This window comes from Parambassis ranga, chromosome 12 (assembly GCF_900634625.1).
Source record: "Parambassis ranga chromosome 12, fParRan2.1, whole genome shotgun sequence".
Classification (NCBI taxonomy): Eukaryota; Metazoa; Chordata; class Actinopteri; family Ambassidae; genus Parambassis; species Parambassis ranga.
The window spans coordinates 14,763,039-14,777,901 of record NC_041032.1 but is presented as its reverse complement, the minus strand read 5'-3'; the positions used below and the strand labels follow the sequence as shown (position 1 = coordinate 14,777,901).

Here is a 14,863-nt window from a genome sequence, read left to right as displayed (position 1 = left end):
TCACAGGTCAGGCCAGCTGATGTCTCCCGGCTGAACCAACTTTTATAGCCTGACAATTTCCTTCCACCACCCAGTGTGACACTTTCTTTGCATCTTAATGACACAGCTGGGTTCTTGTGGACTACCATGCACAAAAGACCCACATCACACACTACATGTTCTGACAATGTACAAAATTACAAAATTATGACACACGTTGAAGCTCAGATGTGTCACCAAAATCCTACTATTCTGCAATACAAATGACGTGTGTTGCAAACAAGCTGAGAGTAGATTTCCTGAGTGCACTGGGGGCGAATAACGTGACATATTGTTTTTGTGTGATCAGTGCCAACAGCAACATGTGTCAAGTCCTTAACAAGCAAACTTTATGACACTTTGATTTAATTACTATAATAGTCAGATGTGCTTCAAAACTTGTTGGAATTTCTCCAACATGAACAAAAAACCTCTCGACTCAGGACTGGATGGAGCATACTCACCATCCACTGCTTGTCTTAGCACCTGAAGTTTCCTCTGTCGCTCCTTGATCCTGTCATAGGCACCAGTGAAGCCCGAGCCAACAGATAGTGCTGAGTTGTGATGAGGTTTCCTACTCTGCAGGCCACCAAACTCAGAGTAGCGAGAATCCCTCTCCCTGGACGCCCGCAAAGGTGATTTGCGTCTGCCTATGGAGTGGGTACTCAATGCTGTGCTGCCTCTCCGAGCATCCTCCAAATCCCCAAAACGAAGAGCCTCTGGATCAATGCAAGCCAAATCCACAGAGGAAGCCCACGTCTTCCTGGCCTGGCTTGGTCCCAGGTCCCCACCGTAGTAGGGTAAAGACCTACGGTCCAGTTCCACAGGCCGCCCCTTTTGCTGAGGGTGTAGTGGGTGCAAATGGGGATAGGAGCGCTGGTACTGGAGTGAGGGGGCTTTAGGATACAGGTCTGTGGGGGATTCAGAGTTGGGGTTATAATCAGCCAGGGAATACTGTAGGGCTGCTGCCTCTTCTCCCTTCAACAAGTCCTGGATTGGCAGCGAACCCATGGAACGGCTGAGGCCTCGATTCAGAGACGTTTGGTCCTGAGTCCTCGCTCTGTAGCGCTCCAAGACTCTGGGAGCAGCACTTCTCCCTGAAAACCGAAGAAAACAAAAAAATTAATAAAACATGAACGGATGCAAAGATCTTTGTTTTGTGTCAAAGTGCCTCTTCAAGCAGACTTCCTGTACTTTGGTCTGATACCAGGGCTTGACCCTTAACTGACTGAGCACCTAAGAACAGAATCTCATGGCCCTCTAGTAGACCCATGAATTTATTCAACAACCCACCTCAGTTAATTAATAATTAGGTAGGAATGCAGTCTGTTGAGACTCTCCAACACATCTTTTCAACCACAGCCTAATCTTAGAGGACACTGGTACCAACAACAGTCAAATGTGACAGCCACTACCAGCAAATAAAACTAATTAATATGCAGGTAAACCCACAGCAGCATAAGGAGAACAAATGCTACTCAAATATTTCTGAAGAAACTGAAAGCCAATCTATCACCTCCTGTCAACAGTATTACAAACACTTCTTTGACTGCTCATAAATTTGTCCATGTTTGCCTTTTCAGATATGTCGTCTATAAACTCACAGACAGCCAGAAGGCCAACATGGGCATGAAGCAACAATAAGGAAACAAGAGAGCAGTGGCAACATTACAGACAAGTCCTGTAAAACACAGCATGAGCTGGGTTAAGCTATAAAGCATATGCTTGGGAAACACATCAAAAGACAGGCAGAGCGTCTCCAGGAACTCAGGGAGGCACACAAGAACTGGAGTGAAAACTGAAAGCAAAGAATCTTTCTTCTGCAGGATGTTTGTGTTATTTTTTTCATCCATCCAACTGTTAGCCTATCCCTGCTAAGGTGGGTGTTAAGATACGGGATACACTGTGGACGAGCAGCAACTCAAACACGTCAAATCCAATCAACCGGCCAGAGCCAGTCAATATATTGTTACCAGATGTTTTTCATCTAATATTACTTTGGTGTCGCTATCATATGGACTTTAAAAATGGCGATACATTATCCAATATAAAAAAACAGGGAGACAATATGTGAGTTCCCTGGGCAGCAATTATTACTTGAAGTAAGGAGAGTAAGGAGAGCACTTAAAAACTAAGTAATACTCTTTGCATGTACTTTCCTTAGGGCTCGCTGGTGCTTAACCGGGGAAACAAAGCCCTGATACAAACAGACCAGCAGCTTCACTGGTGACTGCAAAATATGCATCTGTAATCAATGCCATGCCATGCTTACATAATCGGGACGACGTCCATGTTTGTGCTCTGCTCCCCTTTCCATGGCCTGGAAATATGCAGCAGTTCTCTCAGAAACCACCGGGAAGATTTGGTCATATTTTCCTGAACTTAATCCCATGCGAGGTTGTAATGTGTTTGTTCCTTGTCTGCTGCTTTCGTTACTTTCCCACACATAAAGTGAGGATGTAAGTGATGAATGGCTCAACAAGCAGGCCATTTGAGGGCAGTTATTTATGATTCACAAACCTAAACACCTGAAGTCTCTCACCATCAACTGAAACACTCTTTCAGCTCCACTAAAAAAGTTTTCAGCAACACAGCTCCAGCAGCTTCAATATGTCAGTGTAGCTCATCTTACCTGAGGGCAAGCCTTTGCCCCTCAGTCTCTCCCGAATCTCCTTACTCCGCTCTGGAAGAGACTCTCTATCAGTCAGCAGACCATCCAGCTGAGAAAGAAAGATGACAAGAGTGGGAGCAAAGAGGAAAGAAAAACAAAAACCGAGGGTGAAAAAAATGGAAGAGGAAGAGCAAAGAAAAGAATCTCCTTTGACACTCAGCCTGGAATCATGCTCTGCCAGCATGAGCCCCATTATCTGTGGTGTAATTCAAACAAATCTACCGAGCTTTGACAGAGCATGTAATAGTCTTTTCTAAAATTCTTCTGATAAGCCGCTGCAATATAAATGTGGAAAAATAAGACAGGAATAACACTACGTACCTGAGAAAGGCTCCCCAGTACCAACCGGACCAGTTTTCTAATATAAGAGAAGGGAGGGTCACAACTAGAGTTTCTGATGTGTTTGCTGCAGATGTCCAGCACCGTGCGCAGCGACATTCGACTTAGTGTGATATCATCACACATGTTGAGGAGGAGACTGTTGAGGTGCTCGCCCAGCTTCATAGGCTGCAAAGAAAAAACACAGGAAGACGACAGTTAACACTCTGAGATGTTATAAGCGATATTATTTTTGATTTGCTAGCTAGCTTTTGCAATTACTATCTGCAAATTTAAAATTAAAAAGTTAAATTAAAGCCTCTCAGTTTTAACACTTGAAGAAATGCCCAGTCATGAGCACATTTGTTTTTGATCTCTGCGCTAGCAGCATGGCTCTAGGAAAAGTACAGTAAGTCAGGTCATTACTATCACTAGTTTTGTTTTGGATATTTGAAAATATCTCCATGGATACACTATACTACATGGATTGCAAACACTTGTGGTCCCCAAAGGATAAATATTAACAACCTCACCTGACTTTCCTTCTAGTCTCACACCAGGACGTTAATGTTTGGAAGGAAATATATATGTATATCTACAATTGAAATCAGAACAAGACGATGACTCGCTACAATAAAATTAGATGATCTGTATTTTTTTTAATCCCAAGGGAAGCAGCCCACTTCAGGTCTTTTATGTCACTTGTTTGAATTCATCAGAAATAAGGGGGCGTGTTGGGTTTGGTCCAGCCACCATGCGAACTACTACAGCAACTCCCTCATGGGTGAGGGAAAGGGCACTTCTGATGAGAGCGGATGGAGTCTGAAACTTTGAGCGTGAGTCATGATGCCTGAAACTGCGGGCGGTGCTCTCTCAAAGATGTGAGCGCACTGTGCAGCTTTCCAGCTGACTGAGTTTTGTGGAGATATAGCTGTATTTACAGTTTGTGCCTTTATCCAGCGGAAACAGACACAGATCTCATGTGAAAAAAGTGTTTAGATCTGTGTACTTGTAAGACATTTGAGTCATAAATTAGCATGGCTATGTACTTTAAATTATTGTATGTATGCTGGAGTGATGAGCTGCAGTTTTTTTTTTTTTGTGGTGGGGATTTTACCTGACTTTGCGGGATCTCATAGTCTGCTCCCCAGAATAAGGTCATCCCCAGAGAATACATGTGCATCTGTGAAAAAAGGGCATATCTTAGGCTACATTTAAACAGTATTATATATGTATCATTGAGTCTTGGTCTATTGAGCAAAAGCATCTTACAATATGCAATTATGATGGGAAACACAATGGTGAATAAGAATTAAATGCTCTGTTGCATTCAGGAGCACTGAACCTGATTAAGAACCAGAACCTTATGTCTGGTGTGAAAGAAAAAGAGAGATGAACATCGGCTCAACAACTGCTCAAGTGTAATAAAGATGAATTCATTTCTTTGGAAAGTGAAATGACAGAGGCTTTCAGCCTAAATCCAAAAACATTTTCCATTTTCCTCTCTCTATCCCTTTCCACTCACTGCTTGGTAGAGAAATTGCTTCCCCTGAATGTTGGGCTTGGTAGAGGAAAGAATAATTCGGGGATTGCCAAAGAATGCAATACAGCCTTCAAGGTCTTTTAGGAACAGTTCTCGGAGTACAAATTTAAAGGCACACTAACGCTTTCAAAAAATGTGGACTTTCAAAGCTATAGATTAAAAGCAACATACAACAAGTCCATGTGTTGAAAAAGTAAAGGGGAAAAAAAAAAAATCATGGCGCTTGCAGCTGACGTATGTTTACCCACAGTCTGATAATGAAGGAAACAGATTACAGTTTCTACACTGAAATAACTCAGCGAGGGAGAGACAGGCCCAGGGCTGGAAAACTGACTCAGCACAAAACTGTGTTGAGGTCTGTGGGGCTGTGCCAGAGACGGGAATCCAGTCATGCAAGCTTTTAGCTCTTCTACCAGAGGGGCAGAGTCAAATTGAGGGGGTGTGGTGATTTTCTGGCTGCTACCAGTTTCAGTTGTGACTATTGCAAATGTGTGCAAGTGTGGGATCCTGTTTATCAAGAAAGAATATGCTATGACCAACCATCTGTCAGCCTCTGTGGTGATTCTCTGCCATAAACAAGCAAAAGATGGGCAACATGGATGTTAGCATGGCAGCTGAAAAATGTTTCATAAAGAGACTGAAGGTAAACATGAAGAGGCACTGGGTGGGCAACTCCGGGAAACTCTTTTACTGACATATACGAGCATTAACAGGAGATTTGGGGAAAAAAAGGTGATAAAGCACAAACCTAGACTAAACAGTTTGTAAGGTTCTGTCAGCATATGGGCGATTATACCTTCTCTATGTCAGAAACAGACTCCAAGGAGATACCCTGCAGGAGCTCCGGAGCCGTGAAGGCTCTTAAGTCCTGCTGGGTGACATACTCGTCTGTGAATGAGATGTTGCCGGAGGGCATGAGTAGGAGGGACCAGGGGGAGATAATGAAGCCCATGGCTGCAGGGTCTGCGGATAGAATCAGACAATTCAACACTTAAGAGATATGATCAGGAACCAAAACAGGAAAACAAATCTTAAATTCTCAGCTACTGCCTTGCATACAGTGTTCCAGTGAAGTACTGTGTTTTAAGGCATCACATCATTTTATCTACGGACGTACAGCCTGAACACAGAGACCCATCTCATCACGGTGGATGTTTCTCGCTAAGGCTTTTGGCAGTTTATGGAAATTCTGGATGATTGAAGTAAACAAAAACACATGTTGCTTTCTTAGTCTGCAAGAAAATAACTGTTGAGGCATGGAAGCAGAAAGGAATGGCTACACAGCGTAATTCTCTTTTCCTACAAAGCCACAGCCAGCTCTATGGTTAGAGAACGTTTTAAAAATACACAAAGGAATGTTTGAGCAGCGCTGTAAAATTCTTTTCTTTGACTGATGCTTAACTCCGAGAGGAGCAGTGAGTCGAACAGAGGAACTCAAATTTGAGGCACAAAATATCTGCTTTCAAAAGATGGAATTTTCTAAGTAAATACACGTTTCCTGTTTAAAACTCATGTGACCATATGGAGATCTTACTCAAAGGTAGACTGCGTTATATATTAGCTGTATGCTACACAAAGCTGTTGCTCTGGATCAGGCAATCACCGTGACTCAGTCTCAATAAATTCATCAATGAACCACAGATGTAGGCAGAAAGCACACAAGAGTGAAACTTAATGTGCAACCTTGAGCAAGCAATATTAGACTAAAAGCTGTTACTGTATGTTCTTTATCCCATAACAGGTAAACTGTACTATGCAATAATTTCCTCTGAAATACCTGCACAACAACTATTCAAACAAATCATTCTTACACAAATACAGTAACCACTACTGTTTACACACAACGGAACGGTGCCCGTAGTCATGCCAAACACAAGTGTTGCTGTTGAGACAGATCATTAACAAATTTGGATAGTGACTAGGGATGTCCCAATCCGATCACGTGATCGGAAATCAGGCCCGATTACGTGATTTCAGACTCGATCGGAATCGGACATTACCTCCCGATCAGGACTCGAATATATATCTATTAGGACTCTCAAAGTTAACGCCTTCTGTGCAAGGTGGCTCTGTGTCCTGTAGTGTAGGGGTATGACAGTCGCTTTTGGCGTGAGAGGTCCTGGTTCGAGACCTCGATGAGCCGCTAGCGTGGCGGTGTACACACACACAGACACACGCACACATACAGGATCGGATTATGGGACTCGGTATCAGCAGATACTCAAAATCAAATGACTCGGACTCGAGGGTAAAAAAAACCTGATCGGGACATCCCTAATAGTGACTGTTATTAATCCACTCTTGGAAAACAGACTTCTCTACATCCTGACATAGATCCAACATCTGCATCAAAACATCACTCAGACTACAATATACTCAGTATGGTGACACAGTTGGGCACTGCATTGCAATGCACCATAAAGACTAAAAAAAAGAAAAACCCAAAGAATCTAGCCTTGCATTTTGTCCTTACTACTCTCAGAACATAATCTCAAAAATCTGAAATGCTGTGAACAATCTGCATGTTGTGTAGGTAACCTCAGTATGATGGTAATATTCACAGGCCGCAATGATAAGATGAGAGAATTCCAAGAGCATACCAGGGCTGTCTGCAAAACCAGAAGTAGAAGTCAAGCTGGTTTATGCGGAAAAACACACGGTCATTGAGGGTATTCACAGAAAGTAATCGTCAACAGTTTTAGATGACAAAATTTTGGCCGATGTAATCGATGTAATGCGCTGGAGCTTTGGGTGTCGCCCAAACGCTTTAACAACACAGAGGGCTCGGCCTGCTGACTCACATCCTGTCCTCTTTTTTTTCCCAGTTAAACCTCCTTTAGTCACCACTATTTTAGTCTTCAAGGGTAAACACGGACATTTACAAGCAATTTAGCAGTACAATTTGTCAACAGCAATTTACACAATTTGTACACCAGAAGACTCCTAATCAGCACCTTCATTTAAAAGTAAAGTATACGTTAAAAACAGCAACAGAGGAAGACCTGAAAGATAAACACGAATAAGAGTCAGTGCTTCTTTGAAGCATCTTGATACCTTTATGAAAAAGTTCTTGGAGGCTCTCTGCACTCTGGCTGAGTACTGCCCAGACCTCCTCCTCCTGGAGTGGGCCTCCCCGAACCTCCAACGCTTCTGCCAGAGACACATGCATCTTCCCTGTGGAAATGGAGGAAGAGGAAGATGTAAGACCATGATTTGCAGAAAACACAAATCTACAATCCCAACATCAAAAATAAATCGATGCTAGGTTGACACTTTTATTCCTAACACAAGTTTAGTCACGTTAGAAATCCACGCCCTACTTGTACCGCCAGGCCTGACAGTCTGGGATGAAAGCAAATCAGGCCACATTTCCATATCACAACAATAACCTCAAGAAGCGGTGCTTTAAATCCTGGGAAGTTCTTCTGATCAACATTTCTGTCCCGTTTTGTGCCCTTGGGCAAACTCCCACATTTTCTAAATAATGCTGTCTTATCATATTCTGCAGTTGAGGAGGTAGCACAAGCACATGATGCATGCATGCACACACACAAAGAAAACCTGCTGTACTTGAATTACTCTGAACAAAGTTACAGTTTATTAGTATTATTACCTCTGAGAATTGAAATAACAGCTTCCAAGTAAAATGGACACTGATCTAAAAAGGCACACTTTTTGATTACATGTTGTAAAAAACAAAAGCTGTCAGAAGCAAAATAATACAAAATAATCAGGGATTGCTTTTTCTGCATTAACCTGATCAGAGTCAGCTTTACAGGGCAGTGAATGAGCAAAATAAAACATGCAAGATCCTCTCCCATGCGCCTCTACTACTGTGCTGCAAGTGACAATTGTGTCTAATCTTCGTAATCCAGCAATGACACGAAACTAGCGTGAGCAAAACCTGAAGCTCCAGTTTTACAGATTTCTTCAAGCTAGGGAGAAACTATGAGCACACAGAGTAACAAATCACATTCAGAGATTAAATATATAATCTCAAAGATTTAAGAATGCTGTATGTCAGTCTGATGTGAAGGTTGGCAATGCAATTTCTCTAGCACACAATCATGTACAGCTATGAAATTCACACGGAATGCTGTGCACGCTGCTATGCAAATATGCAAATATTGAGGGCATGCAAAAGATTCAGACAGGACAGTGTGTTCAAAGCACAAGTTTGGTGCAGTCAACCACCATACAGGAGAGCGGTGTTCTCTGATTAAACCCACAAAACCTCAGATTAAAGCCGTGCATTCAATATCACTGTGATCAACTTAAGATCATTTTTTGTGGTATCACAGTCCAAGCAGATCGATTCTGCAGAAAATCTACATTCCATAAGGCCTGAAAAAATTGTTCTGGGGAGCTATTGTTAGCAAAAGCTTTATTCTGTTCCACTTTTTCTCCCTTTAAATGAGCGGGGCCGCAAAGTTTAGCATGCATTGACTAAATGTCCCAATACCTAGCCACAAAAAGTGGCACTGACAGACAGTGGTGGTGCGATGTAACCGAAAATTGTGCTTTCGGAAAATGTGATTTCCCATGTGATTCCATAACTGAAAACAAGACACCACATTTTCAATGTTTTTTAGTCTATTTTGTCTTGTTTTCCCCACATAACTGAGAAAATCCACATTTCGAAGTGAATACTGTAAATGGACTGTCTGGATCATAGCTTCAATAAAAACAAGAAACCACTCATCAGGTTGAACACTTAAAGTTAAAAAGTTAAAATGGTCACGTATCTGCTGAGATTTGACTTCATGTTTCACTGATAAAATAGAAAGGAATGACCGAGAACACAGCAGTACAACACCTAAATGTTAGAGCTGTGCCCTAAAGTGTGACTTTCAGTGTGTGAGAAACTGAGAAGGATTTGAACTTCAATCACAAGCTTTCTGCAAAGTCACTTGGATTATCATTCAGGAATCATAAATGCAACAAACCCTGTGAGATTTCAATGGACAGGTGCTGATATTTCACGGTGAAAAATCGGATTTGCTCGGTCTGATCTGAAAAATCTCTGGGGGCTAATAAATCTATCCAATTAGTGGAGACGTGTTTCGTCCAAAAACCGCAGTGGTAGACCAACCATTGCTGTCACACACACAGAGAGTTATAAAGAACCACTTATTCATCAAATCTTGGTATAAACAGGGTGAGCAGCCTCATTAGTGGTAGGGTTTGTGTCTAAAAGTTAAAATGTGAAACAATATTCCTTCTATGTATTCGAGGTGGGAGAAGAGAGTTAATGAGTAAGCATGGTCGCAGGCCTAAATATTTATGCAGGAATGCAGGTTAACCATTTTACTCAATGAGAAGCGTGAAGTTTGAGGCAAAGTGGGATACTACCCATCTTGCTCATTACCCATGAGAATGGGGAGAATGGGTGCTGTGAAGACTGATTGTTTTGCAGCCCTTGTTATTTCAACAGTGGAATGTTTTTATCCACACTGAGGCTGCTGTGCAGGCCAGCTCCTCTCTCATTGGACTACGGTCCTGCTCATTATTAGGGGGTGCTTAGGAGGCAGCGGCCCAAAACAGCGAGAGCAGACAGCCTTCGCCACTTCAGAGCCTCATTCTCCTTTTTCTATTTTTCAGACAGTGGCCATGTTTGTTCCCAGGTATTCCCACACTACGGAGAGAAAGTAAGAACTAAACAAGGATTAGCCTGCTGCTGTTGCTAAGTGTTTGAAAGTCTTGGCCACAGTCACAAGAATTTTAAAGAAAATAATCCTGGAAACGTGATAGCCTTCTTTACTCTGCACTTAGGTGAAGGCTTTCCTTTCCACCCACCTTCCTGACTGCAACACGGCCTCAACCCATGAAATGGATTTGAGAACAATCCCCTGAAAAATTGTGCTTCTACTACAGTAAATAACAGAAAAGTACACACGATATATTTCCCTGGCGTCTTTCAGAGCTCATCCCTCTGTGTGTGCCAGGAACAGAAACATGTCTCCGTAAAATGCATTTCATCTTAAGTCTTTTCAAAACTGGAGAAGCGGCACTTTTGAAGCAATCCATAAAGACCCCGGGTTCCACACGGAACAACTCATAATATAAGATATGAGAAGGAATTTGTTCATATCCTCCAAACATCAGAGCTGTGGTCTCAGCTGGCAAACACATTTGGAACAGAAGCCAGTGAGAGGGGGGCACGCTGCGCCAACACTGAGGTGAAAATCTTCCTGAAGTTATTCATGCCAGGAAAATTCGACAACAAACTCTGAGTGAACCTCTATTCCCAGAATCACACTGTATAGTGCAGCCTGCAAGCACACAACTCCAACTCCAGCAACACACTGGATCAGGACATCTTTTGAGGCCATTAAACATGATCAGTGCTACGGAACTCTTAGAATACAGACTGATGACTGATATTTAAAACATTGCTCCTTATTGTGAAGCTGAAGTTGTGGTTGTGTTCGCAGCTGTGTCTTACTCAGGTTTCTTTTGAAGAAAAACAGTAGCGGGAATAGACCCGCAACACTGACTCACCTACAAAAAAAGGGAAACCCAATGGTTGGTTTTCATCATTTGAAACAAGTAAGGCAATTAGCTGACATGCTGTGTCAAAGATTGCTTCAATAGCTAAACACATGGTGACGATGTCACAGCACTAAAGCTGGAACATTCCACGTACAAACTGGTTTCAAGATTCCTGTGAAGAAAACAGTAGCGGGAATGGTGACTCACAAAAAAAAAGGGAAAACCCAATGCTTGTTTGCAATACACGTAACAAATTGTGCAATTTGATGATGTTGATGTGTGCTTTCCCACTCAAACTCTCATATCGCCAAAAACTTGAACACACCGCAAAGACTAAGACGTAAGCCGCTATGAACCTGCATGCACCTCTTCATATTGACACACACTGCCAACAGCTGTGGTTGGATTGTTAGCATCGTATTTGCTGACTTATACTTGGAGTTAACAAAATATAGTGCAACCACTGACAGTAAAAACTCTGGACAGAGCTTCCGTGACATCACCGGGACGTGCTGACCGCCGCCATGTTGGCAGCGGCACGTCCCCCAAAAACTCCAAATATGGACACAGAGGGGGAATACGAGTGGAGTTTAGGGGGGCGGGCGATCGTGGAAGCAGGAAACTTGCGCTGTGATACGTCAACCATCTGTCGCTCAAGCAGCAACGCCCATAATTATGTGTAATTTTAACCACTGAGTTGTAAAAACAATTCACCTCCGTACAATTGACACTAGAAGGGAACCAATCACTTGAGACCAGAATGTTTTTTTGTACCAGGCTGTAAACATGTTCATTTCTGCTGTGAAGTCGGTCATTTTGACATGGGAGTCTATGGGATTCGGTTCTGAAGCCAGCCCCCAGCAGTTGCGGCGTGAATTACAAGTTTTGACACTTCTGCATGGGCTTCAAGTTTGAGCCCCGAAGGTTGCCGCTTGGTTGCGGCAAACTGTGATACGTCAACTGTCTGTCACTCAAGTAACAACGCCCATAATTAGGCGTAATTATAAGTCAGAATACAATTGAAACGAGTGAGTTGTAAAAACAATTCACCCCCGTACAATCGACACTAGAAGAGAACCTATCATCTGAGACCAGAGTGGTTTTTTGTACCAGGCTGTTCTTTTCTGCTGTAAAGTCGGCCATTTTAACATGGGAGTCTATGGGACTCGCTTCTGAAGCCAGCCCCCAGCAGTTGCGGCGTGAATTACAAGTTTTGACTTCTGCATGGGCTTCAACTTTGAGCCCCGAAGGTTGCCGCTTGGTTGCAACACATTACCCTGTCTCAATCTCAATCAGTGCATCAACAAATGTGAATCCATCCTAATACTGCCTACTAGTGTCTTGGGGGTGTCATTACAGATTACAGAACCCTAACACCCTCAACGTAGAATTATAAATCCAGCTTCATCTTGCAGCTAGATGTTAGTGTTTTTGTTTTTCCTGCACAGAACCAGTGAAAAAAAAAGAGAGAGCCGTGACTACTTCACCGATTATCAGCCCAACTCTGGACCAAGAGCCCTTCACTTCTCATTTTGGTCTCGACCTCATCCGCTCCATTTCTGTTAATCACAGGGTTGCTATGAGCACCAGGACATGCAGAGCATGGTTTTCTGCAAAAAAAAAAACCTCATTCCAAACCCCCCTCTCCTTCCAAACACATGCACACAAACACAACCCATTGACTATTTTTTCCCCCTTTACTCCTCTCCCTTTATGGTGATGCTCACATCACCTCCATCAGGGACATTTTAACTGGGAATCTTGTTAGGGTCACACAGCCTCTCCATTACTTTACACACTGACCTCTGACTAAGAGTGAACTTTACTACTTTTCTATGGTAATGAAGGGGGAGGGGGTACAAGTATCTGCCTTCTGACTACCCCCATAATTCCCTCAGTGTGGTAGTGACACTTTATGTCTCTAAAAAAAGGGTTAGACAGAAGAAATTAGGTGCCACGATGTCTCAAAAAATGTGCAGACAGCGCAGGTGGATGGAAGCCGTTAGCTAGCTAGATATCTGTTATTTTTGAAGTGGCGTCTCTTTTTCTCCTAAACGTAGAAAAAAAAACAGTAGAAGGTGTATCGTAGTAAAATTAATACAACATAAAGTCGACTAATTTAATACTAACAAACGAGCAAGAAGCTAACTAAGTGCTGAAAGAAGCTTCAATGGTTAAGTTGGTAAGTTTTAAATGCTAGGCTAAAGTTAGCTACGTCGCCACAAAGTTTATTTACATCACTTTTTTTTTTTGGAGTAGTTGAAGAAGAAGGTACTTACCGGGTACGAAGAGCTACAAAAGCACTTGAGATGAGAAATGTTCGACGAGGCTATGAGTGCGCACACAAACGGCACCAGACGCCATCCCATCCACAAAGCAACATCTCGGATAGACTGAGCAGCGGCAGCAGCAGCAGCAGCGAGGCAGGCAGGCAACAGGTTTACCTTTCCCACGGATGATAACCAAAACAAAACAAAAACAAAGTCCCCCTACACCGCAGGCACTGTTCTCCACAGATAAAAAAAAATAACATAAAGAAATCTTAGCTCAGAAGTGGAGTTTGATGAGCACCAAGCAGCTCTCTTCCAGTGAAGTTACCATTACTGCGGAGGAGTGGAATAAACCCTCCCTTTGCCCAGCTAGCTAGCGTGGGCTGACTGGGAGTAACCAGACACCTCACTCTGGCTGCCCATTGGCTCTCTGCGAGGGGGGGGGGGCGGGGCTGTCATTTAACCGTTCCCATAGCAACCCACACAACGGAGAGTCAAATGTGTCCCAAATGTTTCCTGCATAGAAATAATGACTTATATACATAAACATATTAAAAAAAACACATTTACAGAAGTCTGTGATTGTTACTGAGGTGTTTTATTTTGAAGTGATTGTGCAACTACAATTTGCAACTTTTTTGTTATTCAATCGCGATTAAAAAATTAAAGATTAGGCAATATTCTAGCTCCTTTTTCCCACAACATCATCAAAAGGAGTCCTCTCAGGAAGCAATTCACTGCTGAGTACTTCCTTCCTTATATGCTGCACTTCAAAGCTGCTGTTTTCAGGCTCTGCCTTGCGCCATCTAGAGGCGTTTAGTCGTCATTACATGCTGCCTTGGCTAAACAGTGGCTGTGCTGAAAGGGCTATCTCAGCCTGCCTGTGCTAAAAGCCATGATTATTATCACCAACCATGGGCTAGAATGATAAAAACACTCAATTATCTGATTAATGCTGGTTTTCTCTTTAGATCAAAACAGCTGATATTCTAATTTTCTTGAACCAGTGCCATTGTAAAGTCACTGCAGTTTATAGGGATAAACTGGATCATGTGGCAGTTCTTCTGTGCAGTTCCACTTCTAACACCTTTAACAGTTTGATGAACCGCTGCCACAATGATCTGTTGCATCTCCTTTGACTCAGTAGCCCTTAAATCTCTACACATCACCTGAGGCAGAGCCCCCCCCCCCCATCAGGAGATCAGGAGTCTGGATGAGTAATGTCTTATAACGTGGAACAAAAAGTGGGGGCTCTTAGTTTTGGATTTCTTCCTCCTGCTTCTCCTCATCGGTGCCGGTCTGAACCCAGAGGGCATTTTGCACTAAACCCTTGAAAGAGCTGATATGCCTGTCAGGACAATCTGGGATGTGTGCAGCACCTGGTACTGATGGTTAAAGGCATTTTCTTTTTTAACTTGACTGGCACGTCTAGCTTATGGGTCCAGCTGGAGAGCATTAAAAACTTTCCTGGAGCTCTTTTGAAATGAGGTCCTCTGTCTGCCTTGAGTTAAAATAAAAGCTCGCCACGTCTGGCAATACATTTTCAGAGAG

At 42.8% G+C, this 14,863-nt stretch overlaps 1 protein-coding gene across 7 annotated transcripts in view; it reads right to left on the bottom strand.

Moving 5' to 3' along the window:
* ptpn13 (protein tyrosine phosphatase non-receptor type 13) overlaps positions 1–13,643 on the bottom strand; it is a 33,339-nt gene extending 19,696 nt beyond the window's left edge. For all 7 annotated transcript variants that reach the window (XM_028417370.1, XM_028417371.1, XM_028417372.1 and 4 more), the window contains exons 1-7: positions 13,322–13,643; positions 7,605–7,724; positions 5,347–5,513; positions 4,125–4,190; positions 3,011–3,196; positions 2,651–2,738; positions 483–1,115 (exon numbers count right to left, since the gene is read on the bottom strand). In XM_028417370.1, coding sequence (XP_028273171.1) covers positions 483–1,115; positions 2,651–2,738; positions 3,011–3,196; positions 4,125–4,190; positions 5,347–5,513; positions 7,605–7,719 — 1,255 coding nt within the window. In that variant the 5' untranslated portion in view covers positions 7,720–7,724; positions 13,322–13,643. The remainder of the gene's footprint in view (positions 1–482; positions 1,116–2,650; positions 2,739–3,010; positions 3,197–4,124; positions 4,191–5,346; positions 5,514–7,604; positions 7,725–13,321) is intronic.
* Between the last annotated feature and the right edge of the window lie 1,220 nt (positions 13,644–14,863).